The following is a 19777-nucleotide window of genomic DNA, read 5'->3' on the forward strand; positions in this document are numbered from 1 at the left end:
TTGGTTTAATTGAGCCTGGATTGGCTGCCCACTGTGTATTTCTGTCAGTCTGGACTGTTGATTGGTCAGCTGATTGCTTGATGTATTGGTAGACTGGTTAGGTATATTATTGAGTGCTATAGTTTAAAAGATTATTTTTCTCATTATGTCCATTTATCTTTCTTTCTCAAGGTCACATCCTGCAGTCTCCCTCTGCTAACGTTCTACCCACGTTGCCCTTCCACGTGCTCCGGTCCTTGTTTAGCTCGACTCCCCTCACCACGGATGATGGGCTGCTGTTGAGACGCATGGCTCTGGAGATTGGTGCCATCCACCTCATCTTGGCCTGCCTGTCTGCCCTCAGCCATCATGCTCCCAGAGTGCCCAGTGGCAGTGCCAACTCCAGTGAGGTCAGTGTAAACCCACACATAATTTGTCATTCAATTCACAAAAATAGTCATGGTTGTGCAAGGGAATTTGAAGGCGTAGTTCACCCAGGGTGTTCCTCCTTGCAAAACCATTCAAAAGTTTTTTTATTTTTATTTTTTATCTAATTTCTTAATTCTTATTATCTATGTTGAAAACTGTTGTGCTGCTTAATACTTTTGCAGATATTTTTTTTAGGATTCTTTAATGAATAGAAATTTTAAAAGAACTGCATTTATTTGAAATAGAATTATTTTGTGACATTCTAGTCTGAACTTAACTGTTCCTTTTGATTAATGTCTCCCTTCTGAATAAAAATATTCATTTATTTTAACAATAACAACAAAATCACGCTGACCCCAAAGTTCTGAACGATAGTATAGTATGTGATCTTTTCAATATGTTTACTAAGATTGGTTACAGGAGCTTTAAAATCTTAAACCTTATGGGCGAAATAGTAATATCTGATTTGTGAATCAACCATTCTTTTGAGAATCATTCTCTTGCCTCGTCCTGCTCGCCACAGTTTGACTGATCTGTTAAAATAATTTGGACTAAAGTTATAAATTGACTGTTGTAATTGTTCATACCCGGTTAAATTGGTTAACCGGTTAAATTGAAAATTATGTAGCACCCTTTTAACTTTATTCAGGTAATTTGTGTGTGTGTGTGTGTGTGTGTGTGTGTGTGTGTGTGTGTGTGTGTGTGTGTGTGTGTGTGTGTGTGTGTGTGTGTGTGTGTGTGTGTGTGTGTGTGTGTGTGTGTGTGTGTGTGTGTGTGTGTGTGTGTGTGTGTGTGTGTGTGTGTGTGTGTGTGTGTGTGTGTGTGTGTGTGTGTGTGTGTGTGTGTGTGTGTGTGTGTGTGTGTGTGTGTGTGTGTGTGTGTGTGTGTGTGTGTGTGTGTGTGTGTGTGTGTGTGTGTGTGTGTGTGTGTGTGTGTGTGTGTGTGTGTGTGTGTGTGTGTGTGTGTGTGTGTGTGTGTGTGCGCGCAGTGGAAGGAAAAGACACTCCAGTAAAGACCTTAATGGAGATGTTTTTGTCTCTCTGACTGAGACATGTCATTTTATTAATGACTGTGGTAGCCACTCTTTACAGACCGCTTGAAGGGCTCTTTATTCAGAGCCCTTGCCTTAATGAGGAGGTGTGTATGTGTGAGAGTGAGAGAGGGAACATCCGCTCATTCAGGTGTAGTGTAGTCCCATTAAAAGAGAAGGTATAGAGAGGATTCGGACAGCTCTTTTACTCATTACATGATTATGTGGAGTTTCACTCGACTGAAATGAAAGTGTCTTCACAAAGGACAACTGCAGCACAATCATAATGAGAAAATAATGAAAAAAACGACCATCACCATCAGACCCCCAAGACCAAAGCAAATGACTTTCATGAAAATCAATATTCTGCCCTTACAGACAGGTTTTATTAAAATCAATTTTAAAAATTCCAATGTTTAAGGGAAAAAAGCGCATAAATGATGTCTGTGCAGGGCGGTGTGTTTGTGTGGATTTATAGTTTGGTGAGGGGTGGGTTCAGGGTTGAGGATTTGAATGGTGGCCAGTGGCCTGTCAGAATCATAATGGGTGTCCTTGGGGCAGCAGAAGTATTGGCAGAGCAAATATTAAACCTGCTCACTCTCAGAGCGCTGCAGTCAACATGCATTTATTCTGCTCTCTCTTTCACTTTCCTATTTGTCCCCCCTCCTATCACTAAAGATCTTTGAACAATCTATAAAATGCTCATCCAGGTTCAAGGCCTGCAACAGTTTCCCTATTTTCCTCAGTTTGTACTTCATTTTGGATCGCAGGAACAATGTAATGACAGCTGCTTAGGGATGTGTTTCATTGTGAGAATTCCGTTTTTCTTTTTTACCACGCTACTAGCCTATTATTCAGATGATGCACAGCTACTGACCTCATTGTTTCCTCTCATAATATTGTGACATGCTGTCAGTCTTTAGAGCAAGCAGTACGTATCAGCAGGACGTCACATCTGGAACGATCAACATCAAACGCCAGAGTGAGAAAGGTGTGGTGGAAGAGAAAGACTAGGAAACACAATTCTTTCCTTTTTTTTCGGTCTCATTTTTGGGAAATTAGTATTAAATCCTAAAAAAAAATATCAAGGTTTCCACAAAAATATTAAGCTGCGCAACCGGTTATTCGATCTGATTAGAAAAGGTTTAAACCACCCCTTACAATCCGAATAAAATTTTAATCGGATCTGGCCAATTCATTTCGATTGACATGGTTACATGCGACTTTATTTCGACTGTGCTACTAGTCCAATTACAACTGGATTATTGGGGTTCATGTAAACCCAGCTACTGATAATCTTAAGAAATGTTTCTTGAACATCAGAACAGTATATTAGAATGATTTCTGAAGTATCACGCAACACTGAAAACTGGAGTTAGTGGCTGTTGAAAATTAGAATAAATGAAATGGAATAAATTATATTTTCAAATATATAAAATTGAAACAGTTAATTTTTTTAGTTGTTTTAAATTCTTGGTGAACAGAAGAGACTACCTTCAAAAAATTAAAGCTCCTAACTCCAAAGGTTTTTACTAAATTGTGACCACACAGCTTACATTGATATGCCAATTCAGTATTTAGCCTGCCCTGATGAATGATAGGCAAAGAGGTTCGTTTTTTACATGTAAAAGTCTTAAAGATACAGTAGCATAAACTTCCTGTTTAATTTGCACTGTCAGATGCTACAGTTGTGGCTTTTTTGGTGAATGACACTGAGAGGATCAGAGAAAAGGTTGAGTGATTGGCTCGTGTGTGAAACATGCAGTTGAGTTTGTTTGTTCTGCAGCCACAGGTCTCCAGCGGGCATGTTGGTGGTACCACAGAGGAACAGCAGCTGTACTGGGCCAAAGGAACAGGCTTCGGGACAGGATCTACTGCGTCAGGCTGGGATGTTGAGCAGGCTCTTACCAAACAACGTCTAGAGGAGGAGCACGTCACCTGCCTCTTACAGGTGTGTGTGTGGAAATAATACAAGTGAGATTTAGATTTTACGCCTGTTTGGATGTGTGATGGTACATTCTGTGTCTCTGTCAGGTTTTGGCAAGCTATATCAACCCATCTGGCTGTATGGGATCTGGTGAGACCCTCTCAGGAGAGGTCAGAGGTCACAGCAGCTCACTGCTGCCATCTGTCCTGCAGGAACTGCTCAGCCAGTCCTGTCTTATTCCCGCCATGTCTTCATACTTGCGCAATGACTCAGGTAGGACATGTGCCACACTTGGGATGTGCTCTGTGCTTTACTGTTTGCAAAGTGAAACTGAACACTCTTTTAAGGTGGTTGAAAAAGATTTCGTACATGACTGAGTTACATTTGTGTGCCTGAGAGGAAAACGTGTTATACGTTCCACTTTATGCCTTGTTGTGTATGGAGACAGCAGGTGGAGCTCCTGTCTCTGCTGAATGATCTCTCTCCCTGCCTTTTTATCAACCATGGGGGTTTTTTTCGTAAAAAAAAAAAGATATATCAAAAGGCAAAAGCTGATCTCGCATGGAGTGAGTGACGTGACACTGATTGAAGACCAGCATCTCAGTACTCATTTAGTGCATGTTCACTTAGACGTCGGTGAAAAAATTTAATCTAGATGTCTTGATTAAAGCATTCTTTGGTATTAAGGGCTTTCACACAGAACGTGTTTTTCCATTCCACTCTGTTACTTTTCCATTGTTTTTCAGTGTGAACGCACTAGCCGTGTTGCGCTCGCGTGAGTCGCGTCTCACGCATTACACAGCGTTCTCAAAACGCAGCACTCAAGTTAAAATAAGTTCAACTAAAACGCGCCTCGAGACCTTGCGTTTTCCCCCCGTTCCACTGCCCCTGTTTGGCATCTTGCGTTTTCGCTTTGAAAGATTATGCATTCTGTGTGAACCGGCACTAACTCCTGAGCGTACTCATAAGGTAAGATTTTTGTGCTGTTTTAAAAGAGTTCTGTGCGTTCTCACATAACTGTCCTCATTCATTTGAATGTTCAACTTTTAGTTTGGGCTGTTTAATATTAGGATTTTGTTTAAAATACTCTACCAGTACCACAGACCCACCCTATTAAGCCCCGCCCCCAGCACCCCCCCTAATAAAATATATTCCTATGGACAGTTGTACTCCCATGTGACTTGCATTAACACATTTTGGTATCCTTTGAAAGGTTGCCTTGTGAAAGCGAACGGAACCAAGAAAATGCAATATTGTAACAAATTAAATCCCTGTTTTGGAACAAAACAAACATCTATATGTGTGAAAATGCCCTGAGAAACAGACTAAAATGTATATTTATTCACTCCTCGCCAATCCTTGGCATGTTCATGAGAGAAGTAGCGATGTCCGATTCATGACTGAATCATTCATTTAAATTAAATCTTTTCAATGAATCAGTTTTGTGAACTGGATCAACAGTGTAAATGATTCTTTCATAAATCGAACTGATTAGGTTTTCACTGACTCAATGATTTGGTTGCGACAGTTTAACCGCCGAATGGAGGGCTGAGAATGTCAGTGCATCACATTTAATGTGATGTGTTCATCACATTAAATGCTGGAATACACTACATTACTCAAGACTACAAATCGAGGCAATAATCTGGGCAGTCAACGCTAGTTGTCAGAAGTTAGAGCTGCTCTTCAGATTTTAAGTAGTTGGAGTTGACAGATTTCATAGAAAATTGCATGGTGTATGATGGGCACAGACTGTTTTATATTCGAAGCTGATTTTAGAATGTATTTTGTTTTCACTTGACATGCATCTCCAAGCAATTTGGCGCATGTTTCTATGTGAGTTTATCAGTTTTGTAGTGTATGATGTGTAGTGTCAGCAAGTATATAAAGCCTGGTGTTAAAAAATCTGTTCAGGTTTTCAAAAATGTGTAGTGGGCTCCAGCCTTAAGTAATTGTGTGACTTAAGCCCTGGAATACAGAACACAGGTGTGTTGACTACTAGGGATGTGTGAGACAAGTCGGTTAAATGATACCCTGAGATGAATAATGTAAAAAAAAAAAAGCTTTCAGCTGTTTCTGCCACAATACCATGGTTTTAGTAAGTGTTACTACATTAAATCTATGGTGAATGTTGGTGATTTATGGACTGAAAAGCCTTCTATAATTTAATTCATGGCACAATCATGTTTTTCCTGGTTTCCACGTCAGCGCTGTTTGATCTGATATGTGTGGTTTATAACAGAATTCTGCACTGAATTTGAATGCTTCCAACTAGATCTCGCTGCGTTATTAATTTTACCGGCTAATTCAAATGCTTTCTCACTGGATCTCCCAGTGATGTGAGGTTAACGGTGTTGCGTGATCAGCCTGTGAGTGAACCTGTTCTGAGGTTGCGCTGCATTGTCTATTATTGGTTCGAGCTGATGAACGCTTTTGTTTCGTTTGCCATTTTTCTCATCCGTAACAGAAATGGCAACTCTTTTCAGTTGGGCAATGTGGTGGGGATGACACCAGTGCGACCTCCTAACAAAATTTAGTCGCACCAGCAGGAAAAAAGGCAGAAAAAAGCGAGCATTTGATCGCAGTCTGGAGCCCTGGACCACCGAACAAGATTACCTTAACGTGCTGACTTGTGTGGACCAACTTTTATTTGAGGAAATTTATAGGCTATTAGGTTTAAACTTATTGGTCCGTCCTGCGCTGCCTAGCGATTAAAAAGCAGCACTGGATTAACAGAATTAATTTACTAAAATTACTGCTCCAACTGAAGCTCTACAGAATAAGTCATTGTGTGACAAATGTTTTGTGTGCCCAAACAAATACTGTTATTTTTTGTATTTTTTTTGCAGTTTGCTTGTAGTCCTGTGGTTTAAGAATTTTTAAATCTAGGCAAAATATTGCTGGTAGTTTCTCAATTACTATGAACTCGTAAAAGTATTTCCTTTGTATTAAGAGTCATGAACAGACACGACTTTGTTGCTTTATAGAACCAGACATTGGTGTGTGTGTGTGTGCACTGCAAGTGTTTATTTCTTTCCGGCTTAATTAAATAAGCGCCGATAAAACGATGAGTGTAGTAATTAGCTCCAGATATCAGCTGTAGGTTTCAACCCTACATTGGCATGGTGTGTGTGTGACTCAAATCAACAAGACCAAACACCCAAACGTTTGCTCTCTAAACACGCACAACCAGTAGGGGGAGCAGCAGTTGGCTATTCTCATGAACAACTGAGCCAATAAAAGATTGCGAGAGAGAAACACGCACACAAAGAGTGTGTGTTTTGTGCCCTGAGATCCTTTGTGGCAGTGAAACAGGAAATGAGTGTCTCCGATCACCCCTGCTGTAATAACATCCCATCCACCTGATGAACGGGAGGGAGAAGAGATGAACTGCTGCTTCCAAAAAGCTTTAAGAAACAGCCAAGGGGCAAATAACAAAGAGTACAAGACTTCAGTATAGAGCTCTTTCTGTATGTGGACGGTCAATTTTCATTGAGGATGTAAGGTCTGGTCTGATGCAGTCAGGTTCCAGCAGTCTGTCCAAACTCCTTTTCTCTTGCTCCCCATCCGCCACATTCATTTAATACCTTCTCTCAAAGATTAAGTTTTCTTTCTCTAGAGGTATTGTCAAACCCGCATCTTTTCCCGACTCGTGTCACATTCATCTGCATATTTTTACATAACCTTCTGCTAATCTGATGGTCATACTGTTGATAAATATAACAAAAAAATGTTTTAATCTGCCTCAGTTGAAAAATTCAAGACTTATTACATTAAGATTTTGAGAGGGGAATTGGTACAATATTACAAATGGGCAGGGGTGTTCAGAGGTGTGGTTTTGTAATTGTGTGAAATGGACCCTTTTCGCTTGGGTTTGGAACTTCAAAGTAAAGAATAACAGCGTAAACTATTTAAGAAAACTTATTTTTTATCAACCAGAAGAGAAGGTGCCAGATTTGTTGCTCTGTCTCAACTATGTGAAGGTGATTTAAGGGTATATTTGGGATGCATGATATACTGTAATGAACTGATATTAGGGATCTTTTTTTAATTGATTTTCATTGGTTTATATTGAATGCACACTACCGTTCAGAAGGTTGGGGTCAGTAAGATCAATTTTTAAAGAAATTAATACTTTTATTCAGCAAGGATACATTAAATGCATAAAAAGGCATTTATTACAAAATATTTCTATTTCAAATAAATGCTGTTCTTCTGAACTTTCTATTCATCAAAGAATCGTGGAAAAAATATTAAGCAGCACAACTGTTTTCAACATTGATTCACTATGTGCAGTATAGACAGATTTTTGATTATAACAGGAGATTTCACTCACTCAGTGAGCTTGCGCTGCGGCTGAACTGAAATGATATCCGCTTGGTTTATAAAGGAATCGCTTTTTCTGATAAAACCCGTTCATAATAAAAATAAAGTGATTTAGTATTTTAAACAATTGATTTTTGTTTGTTATTATTATTATTTAGTTCAACAAACTAGTATAGAATTTTAAAATCAGAAAAATATTTGTTATTGGCCATAACATGATAATATCACCCAGAATTTTAATCTTGGTCCATTCCTAGTATGTATCTATTCATTTAGAATGCTAGCTAGCTGACGAAAAAATAACACAGTCCTGGTATTATCAGTATGTGTACAAAAGATCAAGCTTTTGTGTTAATGCAGCTCTGTATGACATGCATTTCCTCTTCAGCATTGTTTATTTCCATTTACTTCATATCCCTGTAATTAAAATAGCTTTCAGGGGACTATCTCACTCACCCACACATGGCACACCTGACATATGCTAAGGCTTGTGTGATGTTAGCGTGTGTTTGTGTGAAACAGTGCTGACGTGGTGCACTCATTAAGCAGGGTGGGTTTTTGAGGTGCTAGAGTCTTTTCCCTGCATGTAAACATAAATTATCATAGTGTTTTCTCGTTCCTCTTCTCCCACCCCCTCAATATTGCTCCCTTTTCACTCCTAACACTTTATTTATATTTATCTCCTCACCAATTTTTTTCCAAAATCTAGTGCTCTTGCCTAGAGACATTTAAGGCATCATTGGTGTGCTTTCAAAGTTAAGGCTTTTGAAAAGTACTGTAAAAAGTGTGTGTGTGCGTCCTGTGAAGAGCAGAGATGTGAATAAAGCATTTGTGATTCATATGTCTTTAACCACTGTGTCTCGTGTAACCTCACGTGGGCGGCTTGCACAGGATGTTGACCCCAGGACACACACACATCCCCCCTGCATTACGCCTGCAAGCTGTATCTGAACTAAATCATGAGTTCCTTATTCATTCGTGTGTGTCAGGAGGCCATGTCCATCAAAATGCTGGAAGTGCTTTATTTATGGTTTGATTAAGCTCTTAGGATTGGCAAATGTGGCTATACTAGGTGTCTTTTGCAGGTGTAGAGGGTTTCATTTAATCTGAGAGGGTTTACACAGAGTAAACCCTCTACATCAGCTTTAAAATCAAAGCATGTTATATGCACAGTTAAAATTGAGCTACAGTCTTTATTGCTATAAGTTTACGTGACATAATGAACACTTGAATGTTTGAAGGATTAAATACACCACCCCTGTCTTTTGGTGTATACATGCTGGAGAAAAATCGAGCTACAATCACATTATCGAAGTCTGTTATTCTTACTAATCTGGCACAAAAAAACTCAATAGATCAGTATCTGTCAGATTAAAGCTTTTACATAATATTTTTTGAAAAGACCAATTGTTGTTTTAGTTCCGAATGAAATTGAAAGTTTAGTTTCATGACTTACTGACATAAGAGCTGGTTTAGAGTTCACACTGATCTGAGAGCTGGTGTAAAGTTTTCACGCTGATCTGAGTGCAGGTAGAGAGGTTTTACGCTGGTCGGAGAGCTGGTTTACACAGAGCCATTGTAATGGGGATTTGTATTTGATGATAAGCCCTGCAGGTACATGCTGATTTACAGCACAGGCCTTTATTACAGCAGTGCCCTGTGGCTTTGGAATTTATTGAGGGACCTGAGACTAAGCGTAAAACCCTGCTAACATTTCCACAGGCAGATTTTTCTGAGCACATTTCAGTGTGACATATTGTAAGACACTGAGATAGAGGGCAAACACACGCACACACAGCAACTTAATCATTTTCTCGAAAAAAAAAAAAAAATCACGTGCTTACATTTTCAGCCGAATTTTAAATTGGTTGGGGGAGTGTGTGTAAGTCGGAGGCTGTTTAGAGTGCATTCTGAAGCCTCATTCTCATGCATGAAGCTCCCATCAGCCATTTCTACCTCTCTCTATCGCATGTGACATGAAAATTGACCTCTGCGATCTCAGAAGGCTTAAAAACACCTCCCATCACCACTGGGATAAACTGATGAAAATAGAGGATTAATACCTAGTGACCATCTCTGCCTCAACCTCCTCCTCTCTCTGTTTTTCTCTCTGTAGCTTTTTCGCAACTGTTTGTTGCTTCACCTGCCTCTCCTTATGGTGCGCTGAGCTCTACTAACACTCAAAAATCCAAATGCATGACTCACACTCATAGACGTGCAAGGGCAGCATATACGTGATTGGTCAACTCTGGTCTTCTCGAAACAGGACCATTTAATATAGCTAAACCAAAGCATTTTTCCCACACATGCATGTCATTGACAACATCCCGATTCATAGAATATCATTTTATTGATCAGATTCCCTATGGCACAGTACATCTAGTATGTAATCATGTATTGAGACAACGTGTCTGACACCGCGCTCGAATCCGAGAGAAAACACACACTCATATTTGTCTGTTTATCTTCCCTCAACCAGTCAGAGGATCTGTAGTGAAAAAGTGTCCATATGTCACCAAACAGCCTGTCCCCCATAAGGTCCAGCATTTCGAACCTGCAGATGGGTCTCGAAGTGTCTCATTCTTTCTTTTGTTCTTAATAGAAAAATATTTTATAATTCCAATGTTTCCATTTTATTGCAGAATTCTTTCTATTGGTGGATAAGTTCGGAGGGAGTTGTTCTGTTGCCCTATTACATTCTTGTGTTTGACCAATAGGGTCTTTCTGCATACCTGTGTCCGTGTTATCGAAAGTAGGCAGTGCTCAATGTAATTCCCATAGCCAGGTAAACGAAAGGTCTCTTGGCCCATGACCACGTCTCGCGAGGGTACGAATCTGGCGTATCCAAGAATTGTTCTCTGTGTGTCCAGAGACCTGTGTTAGCTGATGTCCATCGCATTGATGTATATCCGCCAGGGTTCAGAGGTCAATAATAAGCATCACTCCTCAGCAGCCCAGTGTCATCTTCCACGTTCTTCCCTTTGAGACGTCAACCCTGCTGTCATATCTCTGTTGGACCCCGCCTCTCACCTACACCTGCTTCCAACCCGTGTGGATCCTTCTCACAGAGTGGTGTAAATGTAAACAAACACTATGACGAAGAGGTTCAAGAAGGTGCCAATGATCCCCAGCAGGGCCAAGATAGACTCCTCTCGCTCCTCTTTTCCCTCTAGAGCCCGAACCTCCTCTATACTGACAGTGGTCGTTCCCATTCTGACCCCCCCACCTCTGTCTCCAGGGTGCTTATCTGTGGAGAAATAGGAGAGCAATGTGAGAAAAACAAACAAGATGTGGAAGCCTCTTTCCGTTCCTCCATGTGGCCCATCCGCACCTTACGTTCTCAGACAGCCACCAGAAGCGCTCATCCAGAAGCCAGACCCAAACGCCCAGTGGAGCGGCACAGAGGGTGAGATTTCTCTCTCCACTGATTGCCCAGCTGCGAGTGTGGCGTAATGAACACAAAAGAGGATGTCTCCCCCCACCACTGTGATGGATTTCCCCCTCAGAAAATGATATTTCCCTGCGGAGCTGCTACAACAGGGTGACTCTCGGCAGCTGAGATGATTTACTGTACATTTTAAACCGTCTCACTTGCTGTTTGCCTCTGCCACGCACACTAAACGATAGCGCTTTTCTCATCCCGTCTTTTCTTAATAGTATAGCATGGTGCCACATTCATTGGAGCACACATACAAGCGTATACATCCAGGTTCTTACAACTAGGTACCAGAACATCAACCCTGATAAGCAGCTTGGGGCCAAACATACAGCTCTGCGAAGTGGACAATAAAGCAGTTGGACAGACTGACACAAACGGTGAACAGAGAGCAAGACGATAAACATAGAAAGTGTAGGAAGAAAACAAGGAGTCTTACCCTACGGCGTGGGAGATCTGGGGGAAGATCCAGCATGCTGTGGGCTCATCACAGGAGAGGCATATCCGGGCTGACGGCAACATGAGGGCCAGCTGGCCAAACATCCGATGTCCCCGAGATAGTAAAGAAGGAAAAAAGAGAAATTGAGAGGTGGAGAGAGAGAGAGAGGGAGAGAGAGAGAGAAAGAAAGAGAAAGAGAAGAGGGTACAAGAGTAGGTCTACAAAAGCATCTCCTTGAGCCGTGTGCGTTACGCAGACAACAATCTCAGTCCCCAACGTCCCTCCCCTTCGCTCTCTGTCTCTCTCTTCCTATCTCTCTCCCTCTTGCTTTCTCTCGCTCTTTCTGTGTCAGTATTCCAGCCTCATTGTGTATCACCAGACCTTCCTTTTGTTCCACGTTCATTCAGATCTTTTATTCTTCTTCCTTGCGTTGTTTTTTTTATTTATTCTTAGCTTGAACGGCTTACACCTTTCATTCAAGGGGGTCTCGGAGAAATCCATTCCCTGCTCTCCTTTCCTTTCCCCTCCCTCTCCCCTCCCTCTCCCATGCTCTCTCCTTTTACCAAAATATCCCTTAAAAAAAGCACTCTTCCTCCCCTCCTTTTTCTCCCCTCCCTCTCAGTGTCACACGCTCCCGTTCTCTGCTGTCACTCTTGTCTATCTGACCCTTTTAGCATCTGAAAGTGAGGCGTCTCAGCATTTATAATAAACACCGGCCCCCACCTTCTCTCCTTTCCCTCCTCCGCGATTTCTTTGCCTTCTTCTTTTGCGCTCCTCTTTTTCTTTGGGTGTAGAAGCGCTACAGATGCGCGCAAATGCCTCCGGACGCTCATGAGATTGGTGACCTGCAGCTGCGAGCTCCCCACCCTGCCGTTCTCTGTCCGTAGCCGATGGCAGTCGTGTGGTTATAGGTCCCGTCTCGGAGTCTGAAAGCGCCGTGCATTGCATAACCAAGCAGAGCGACTGGTAACCGCGGAAACAGAGCGAACGAGGGAGATCGAGAGGGTGGGCGGCGAGAAGGCTCACACGTCAAATGTCTTTATTGCCAAGAACAATGTAAAGCTACAGAGAGATGAGGAGAAGAGAAGCATCCAAATGGAGAGAAGGTGTGGAATGGTGGTCATTTGGCATATTTGGGATTTGATAGATTACATATGGACATAAAACTGACATGAAGTGTCCTTGTCTTCTGATTATCGATAATCCCTGACTATTTTTCAGGCTTTTTTGATTATTTATCCTGTCATCTTAAGAAAGAACACTAAGACCATAAAAGCCTGAGTGCATTAACATTTTCTTTTTGTTTTATTTGCAAAAATAGCCGAGAGTAGGCAGGAAATGATGAGGAGATTAGGGATGAAAGGATTGGAAATGAGCTTGACTCAAACTTGCAATGGCTGCATGCACCAAGGCACGATGTTTCAGAACTTGCTTACTCCAGGCTAATACACACTTAAAATTTTTTTTTTTTTTTAAATACAGCCATTTCCTCTAACTTTTTTGATTTTAAGCAGACTTTAAAAAGTATTTTTGTGTAATTTTCCAGTTTAAAAATAAAAAAATCCCTGAAACAAAATAAATTCACTTGAAAAGCAACCCTTCAGAAGACATTATCAATTGTTTTATTTTTTTCTAGCTGAATTGGCCTTTGTCAAAAGACTAAATAAAAAAACTCATTAAGAAGTCGTTTTTATGAGGAAGATATACGGATATATTTCATTGGACAGTTTAGAAAATGATCACATTGACATTTGAAATGAAATTTATCCCTGAACTTTAGATCACGGGCCCCTCACAGTAAATAAATGTTATTTAAGTGGCCTTTAATGCTGACAGCTTTGAAGATGAAATGTGAAGAAATGGTTTTCTTGTAATCCTCGTCTACAGCAGCCCAACTCGAAACTCAAACGCAAGCTACCATGAGCACAGCGTGTCCGAACACTGACTCACCTCTACCCTTGAGGAGCATGATTCTTGTTTCCTTACTCACCATCAGTGGAAATAAAGTACAACACAACCTACCCCCCCTCATCCTCCTCGCGTATGTCTGAACATTCCTTCCCCTGTGCGTTTTACGATTCTCCATCCTGCTCTTTGCCCTTATCTGGTCTCCTGTCCATTGGTCTGTGTTAATAAACTATCAACCTCATTGTCCACATTAACATTTTAATAGAAGGGGAGAGAGTAGAGGATCTGTATACACTCCGTCCCTGCCACATCCAGTCCGATAAAATCATATATCAGTGTTATGTGCTACATAAATAAGTTGGTTTACTTCTAGCAGTCCTCGGACCTCAGCAAAGCCAGATCAATTATTTACGGTTTCAATCTGAAATGATCCTGACCTCTGGGCAGGCGTACAATTACAGGAGGTCAGTAAAAGACTGTAGCTACAGGCACAACTGTACCAGTCTGAGAGGAAGTAGTTGACTGTAGAATCTTGAAACAGCATTTGCACCCCATTTACTTCTGTAATGTTTTTTTTGTGAGTGAAAAGGCTATTCAAAGAGGGAAAAGATGTATATTGATTTTAGTCATTGGAAATAGTTTGGGTCTTGAAAAGTAGGTGTTACATAGCAAAAAGGAGCCAGGTGGTTTGAAGGGAGGGGTTGAAAGTTTTTGTTTAATTTCGTTCCTTTTTTGGAGTTACATATAACAATGATGACACGATAATTTTTTAATCATTCACACTTTGTTTTATAATAATGTTTTCATTATACTTTTTTTTCTTTCTCGGTGTATTAGCTTTTTCTGCAGTGTTAAAGCAGTTGGCTATATCTTTGTTTTACTGTAGTTCAATGTCAGCGTTTCATTCTGATGCTTCCTGAGGTACTGTGCGTGTGTGTGTGTGTTGACACATTTGTGGTTATAAAATCCTGTAGCCAGCCAGAAATGGTAGTATATGAAGATTATGAACTTTGCTTCAATCATCTTCAACATAACTATTTGAGAGCACCCCCCCCCCCTCTCTAGATCTCTCTTTTGTTCTCTCTTTTTAACTCTCGCTCTCTCTTTGATAATGAGTATAGGCACATTTCAGTCACCATAATGTGCAGAAATTATCGCAGTCCAATTAAATGAAATTATCATGTGGGTGAATTCCCTCGGTCCCGGGCTCTCAGTGCCGTGCCAGAACATTTCAAACGGATCAAAATGAACCCGGCAGGTTAGAAGCCATGCAGAAAGAGGCAGGATATTTTTTTCAATCTGCTTTAAGTGGAGTTCCTTTGTCAATGAGCCATTGTTTATATTCATTTATTTGTTTGTAATTTTCTCTCTCTGGAGCTGTGGATCATATAATCATCAAGCTGACAGCCGGTGGTGGGTGATTATGGAGCGATCTCATTACTGTATGCGTGTGTGACCATAATATATTGAACAGATTGCGCTGCTAGAAGATCTGCTCATGTTCTAATATTGATGATCTATTAATATCTGGTTCTAACCACTTAAGATCAGACTGCTGCCTTTGACCTCTGAGGTACTTCTGTAGCATAGAGGTTAACTCCTCCATGTAAAATTCACAGAAATAATGCAATTTTTGGATTAAGATTATTGTGATAAAAGGCCTTATTCATTAAATTCAAGCAATATGAATCTGCAATCATTTGGAATAATCCCTACATCTTTTTAGTCAATTGTGTTCAACAGAGTTTTTTTTATATATGTTGTATAATATATCTACAGATATTTATTGATTTTACTTATTTTCTTCTTCCAGGGAACACAAAAGGAGAAATTCTGAATAATAAACTTGGTCGCATTTTCCGTGCAATTAAAATTAACGTAGATTTGAGCTTTTATGCATCATAAACATTTTAATTACAAAGCTATAATATTGGTTATAAAAAACTAACAGTGATCTTAAAATAACTGCTAAAATGATCAGGTTAGTAATTTTTGCAACCAGTTTTGGCCCTCAAATTTTTAGTGGCAGTCATTAAGGATACACCCCTAGTCTTGAATCTTGTGTATATGTAGCTTTTAAAACCGAAGTTGGTGTAATACAGACCTTGAGAAAGGTTCTGCAGAGACTCTCAGAAATGGACAGTGGTAAATTGGGTCAGCTCTGACAAGCTTTTCAAACCTGCCGCAACATCCTGCAGGATGCACTCCTACTCCCATCGATCAAACACCAAAAACGGAGAGAGTGAGTGATGGCTTGGAAACCTTTTAATGGATGTGTGTGCACTCATCCGATGCACATTCATGCCTTTACCCATTTTTTTTTCTTCTCTAAATCTCCACCACGATCATCATTAGAGGACAAACTCCGAACAATGCACACAATTTATATCTGACAGTCAAAACCGGCAAGATACATTATTTTTCTCTTGCTGAGCCCCCCCCCCCCCCCCCCACCCCCCTTTCTGTACCGTTTCTTTTTCTCATTAAGATGTTTGTAGTGAAGGGTTGTAACAGCATTCAGCCGGTTTCCTCTGCTGTGATCTATTAATATTAGTGGTGTGCAAAATAGATCATAATTTTTGTTTTAACGATGTGCAATCTGACATTATCGAGTGTCTCTCACTTTTAACACGCTTAGAGAGTGCATACACTAATTGATGTAGCCTTTTCAGTGTAGCTTAGACTGCGCGTGCGCATTTAGACTGCAAGCTCTCACTGCTTGATTTACTCTATTAAAATGCAGTAAAAATGCCCCACTATGAGCATGTGTCTTTTAGGTTATATTTATATCATATGATAGTTATGAAATCACACAAAGAGGGCTAATTTCCCCCCAAATATCAGCACAATTGCAAATGCACAATTAATTTTAAACAGCAATTTATTAAACCAAAAGTTCATATTAAGTGACACAATATTGCCTGTTTTTCTCCATTTCGATGACGAGCATAGTTCAAAGCAGAACTATTTTGCGTGTCTGAGCAACTCACTGCGGTGTTTCGTTACTGAATGAATCAGTCCATTTTAACGAATCTGTTAAATGAATGATTCAATGACGCACTCAAAAGTCAAATGGTTTGTTCCTGAAATGACTCTGATTCGCTCATTAACAGTGACTTGCCGCCACATACTGGTGGTTCTAGTTTCATATTTAAAGTAACTTTTCAATTTTAGAATGGTTTCATATATCAATCTTTTATTTTTAAAACATCAAAACAGTTACATTTGTGACTGTAGGTTATTCATTTGTATCTCTGAGCTGCATTATACAGTCTGTGTAAATGCATCTAAATGCCACTTCAGTTGCAGCTTCTTTGTTTCCTCTGCATTGCAAAGATGGATTAAATTTGACATAATAAAATTAATAGGCTACATTTAATTCGGTAAGAAAAAATTGCCCTTATAAAGCTAAAAATCTATTTCATCATTTGAACATTTAATTTCTGTCACTGCTACAAAACTAACCACCGCACAAAATATGAAGGATAAAAAAAAACCATTAGGAATCAGCTGTCCAAGATACCAGCACAAAAACACACTCAGAAAAATATCGTCTGATCATCGTTAAAACCCCCCAAAAAATTTAGATTATTTATTTATTTTTGCCTATATCGCACACCCCTAATTAATATATCTCATTTCTTCTCATTTAAACAGGTGCCCTTTGTAAAGTCATATTATCCTCTCTCCAAAGCTCTTTGACAGCATGTGTGTGCCCACACAAAATGGCAAATGTCAGTCAGAGGGCTTGTCAAAATTAATTATGCCCTCCTGCGTGGAGAGAGATAGATACCCCTTTTTACCTAGATGGGTGCACGGGAGCTAAATTGGATAAAGAAATGAGAGTGGAGGAGTGAAAGGAAGGATGGGAGGACAGAAATGGCATGGTCATTAAAATGACAGAAAGTAACTGGACCTCAAGATTATTTTTGCTTTGTTGGCCTTCAGTCGACTTTGCTTTGCGGACTGTAGGATGCTGGTCTGCAAACTGCTTTTTATTGGTTTATGCTGGTGATTTTAAGCAGTTTCTAACCTTGTGTCAAATATTCTACAATTCAAAGGGTTTTGGTCAGTAGGATTTTTTATTTTTATTTTAAGAAATCAATAGGCTACTTTTATTCAGCAAAATGCATTTAATTGAACATTGAACAAGTGACTTTTTTTTTTTTCAAATTAAATTGTTCTTGTAAACTTTCTCTTTCTAGTCCTGAAAGAATGGATAATTGTTTCCAGAACAAAATTAACTGACAACTATTTTTAACATTGATGATAAGAAATGTTTCTTGAGCGGCAAATCAGCACATTAGATTGATTCCTGAAGGATCATGTGACCATGAAGGAAAAATTGTTTTGCCAGTCACATTTTTTATTTTGGCACTTACATCAGTTGCTCAGTTCGCTGTCCAAAATCCTGTCCTCATGAGTAGACAGACTCTTTAGAGCACTTGAGAAACTGATTCCTCTTCAGATGAGAGAAATGCTCTGAATGATTTAGTGGCTTTAAATGATGCAGAAAGGGAAGAATGCGCTTTGTTATCCTTCCGTTAGCTGAGGGTTTTATAGCAGCTTTGCAGAGGAGGAAAATTACAGCCCTGTGGTCGTCGCCATTAGCTCCATCAAACATCCTTGTGTATAAACAGCCTGTGCAGGCACAGAGTTTCCTCAGATACAAGACTGTTTTCCTGAAAATTACAGCTTTTGTGCAGCGCAGATACCTCCCGTAAGCAACTCGTACATAAACGTCTGGAAGGGTGCCACTTTCTCATGAGGGTGTCGATGTTAATGCCTACAATCAGATTGTCAGGGCACCGAAGTGTCTGCTGGCTGACTCCACGTGTTTAAAGTAACTGAGAGCCGCCACTGTCACCTGTTATCTCTGGGGTCAGCTGGATTAAATCCAGAGACAGCGGCATTTTGACTCTGGACTCATTCTGATGATGCTGTTGGATTTGGTGTGGTACTGGGACAAGGAGTGAAGGAGTTCTTTTATGCACTCAACCTTAAAAGTATTTAGTAGTTCACTACTGTTTAAAATCTGAGGTCAGTAAGACCTTTTTTTTTTTCCTTTTTTTAAAGTCTCTTCACCAAGGCTGTTTATATAATCCTTCAGAAATCATTCTAATACGCTGATTTGGTGCTCAATAAAATGTATTATCGATGTTGAAAACCGTGATTTTAATGAAAGATGAATGAATTTGATAAATAGAAAGTTCAAAAGCTTGAGTCTTCTTCTTTTCTACCATTATAAATGCCTTTACTGTCACTTTTGATCAATTTAATGTTTCCAACTTGCTGCATAAAAGTATTTCTTTAAACCTTATATTGGTTATCAGCTGATATTAAAGGCTTTTTAATTCATCAATATTGAACAGTATTGGATATTTAATTGTTCATGCTTATTTCCTTTATTTTACATTTAAATTAACTTTGCCATCATCTAACGCTCACTTAAGTTTAATCTTTAAAACACTAATAAATAACAGTGTTAAATGTAATATTTGGCAGATGTCATAATAAATTATTTTTTAAAATGTCATACTTTTTTTCATGACGTTTATTAAAATTGACAAAATCGCTTGTAGCATTTACTTGTAGTGTTTTATTTTTACTTGCTTAGTATAGAATTTTAGTATCCGCTATTTATTGGTTATCAGCAACAATCAGTTGATCAGTTCCAGGCGGAAGTTTAATATTGCAGCATCTCTATTCTAGATGCTTGTGCATTTTAGTATAAGTTGTGGTGATAGATAAACCGTCTTTCAGTCTCTTCTATCTTTGGCACATGGATCCGGATCTGTTCTCTTCAGTATGTTGAGTCCTTGGTCGGGTTGTGCCATCAGTCCATGTCTTGCGTCTCAGTGTTGTCTGTGTCAGAGAGATGCAGAAGTGTGAAAGGGAGATGCAGTAGCGCTCATCTTGTTTTATTCCTCGTTCTGTTGCATTATTGATGGAGTGCTTCTCTGAGCTCTTGCTGCATGTCTTTCTTTCCAGCCGGCCCTCATGTGAAGGATTCTCTCTCGCTTACTCACTCACTTACACACACTCCAGACAGGCGGAGGACTCTTGTGCCCTGAATGATTTGGGAAGCATGATTTTTGTGTCAGTCATTAGACTCCAGGCCCAGTTCCGCTCTGCAAAGCGGCATTTATAATCAGACTCCTGTCAACCTGATTCACTTCAACAAAAGTGTGCTAGTGTTACTTCAAACACACCAAAAAAAAAGTGTACACACACACACACACACACACACACACACACACACACACACATATATATATATATATATATATATATATATATATA

General features: G+C 39.8%; 1 protein-coding gene across 8 annotated transcripts in view; it reads left to right on the top strand.

Moving 5' to 3' along the window:
* birc6 (baculoviral IAP repeat containing 6) overlaps positions 1-19777 on the top strand; it is a 94229-nt gene that overhangs the window by 53139 nt on the left and 21313 nt on the right. For all 8 annotated transcript variants that reach the window (XM_079631953.1, XM_079631957.1, XM_079631958.1 and 5 more), the window contains exons 63-65: positions 172-389; positions 3225-3389; positions 3473-3638. In XM_079631953.1, coding sequence (XP_079488079.1) covers positions 172-389; positions 3225-3389; positions 3473-3638 — 549 coding nt within the window. The remainder of the gene's footprint in view (positions 1-171; positions 390-3224; positions 3390-3472; positions 3639-19777) is intronic.

The sequence above is a fragment of the Phoxinus phoxinus genome (genome assembly GCF_949152265.1).
Source record: "Phoxinus phoxinus genome assembly, chromosome: 13".
NCBI classification, from domain to species: domain Eukaryota; kingdom Metazoa; phylum Chordata; class Actinopteri; order Cypriniformes; family Leuciscidae; genus Phoxinus; species Phoxinus phoxinus.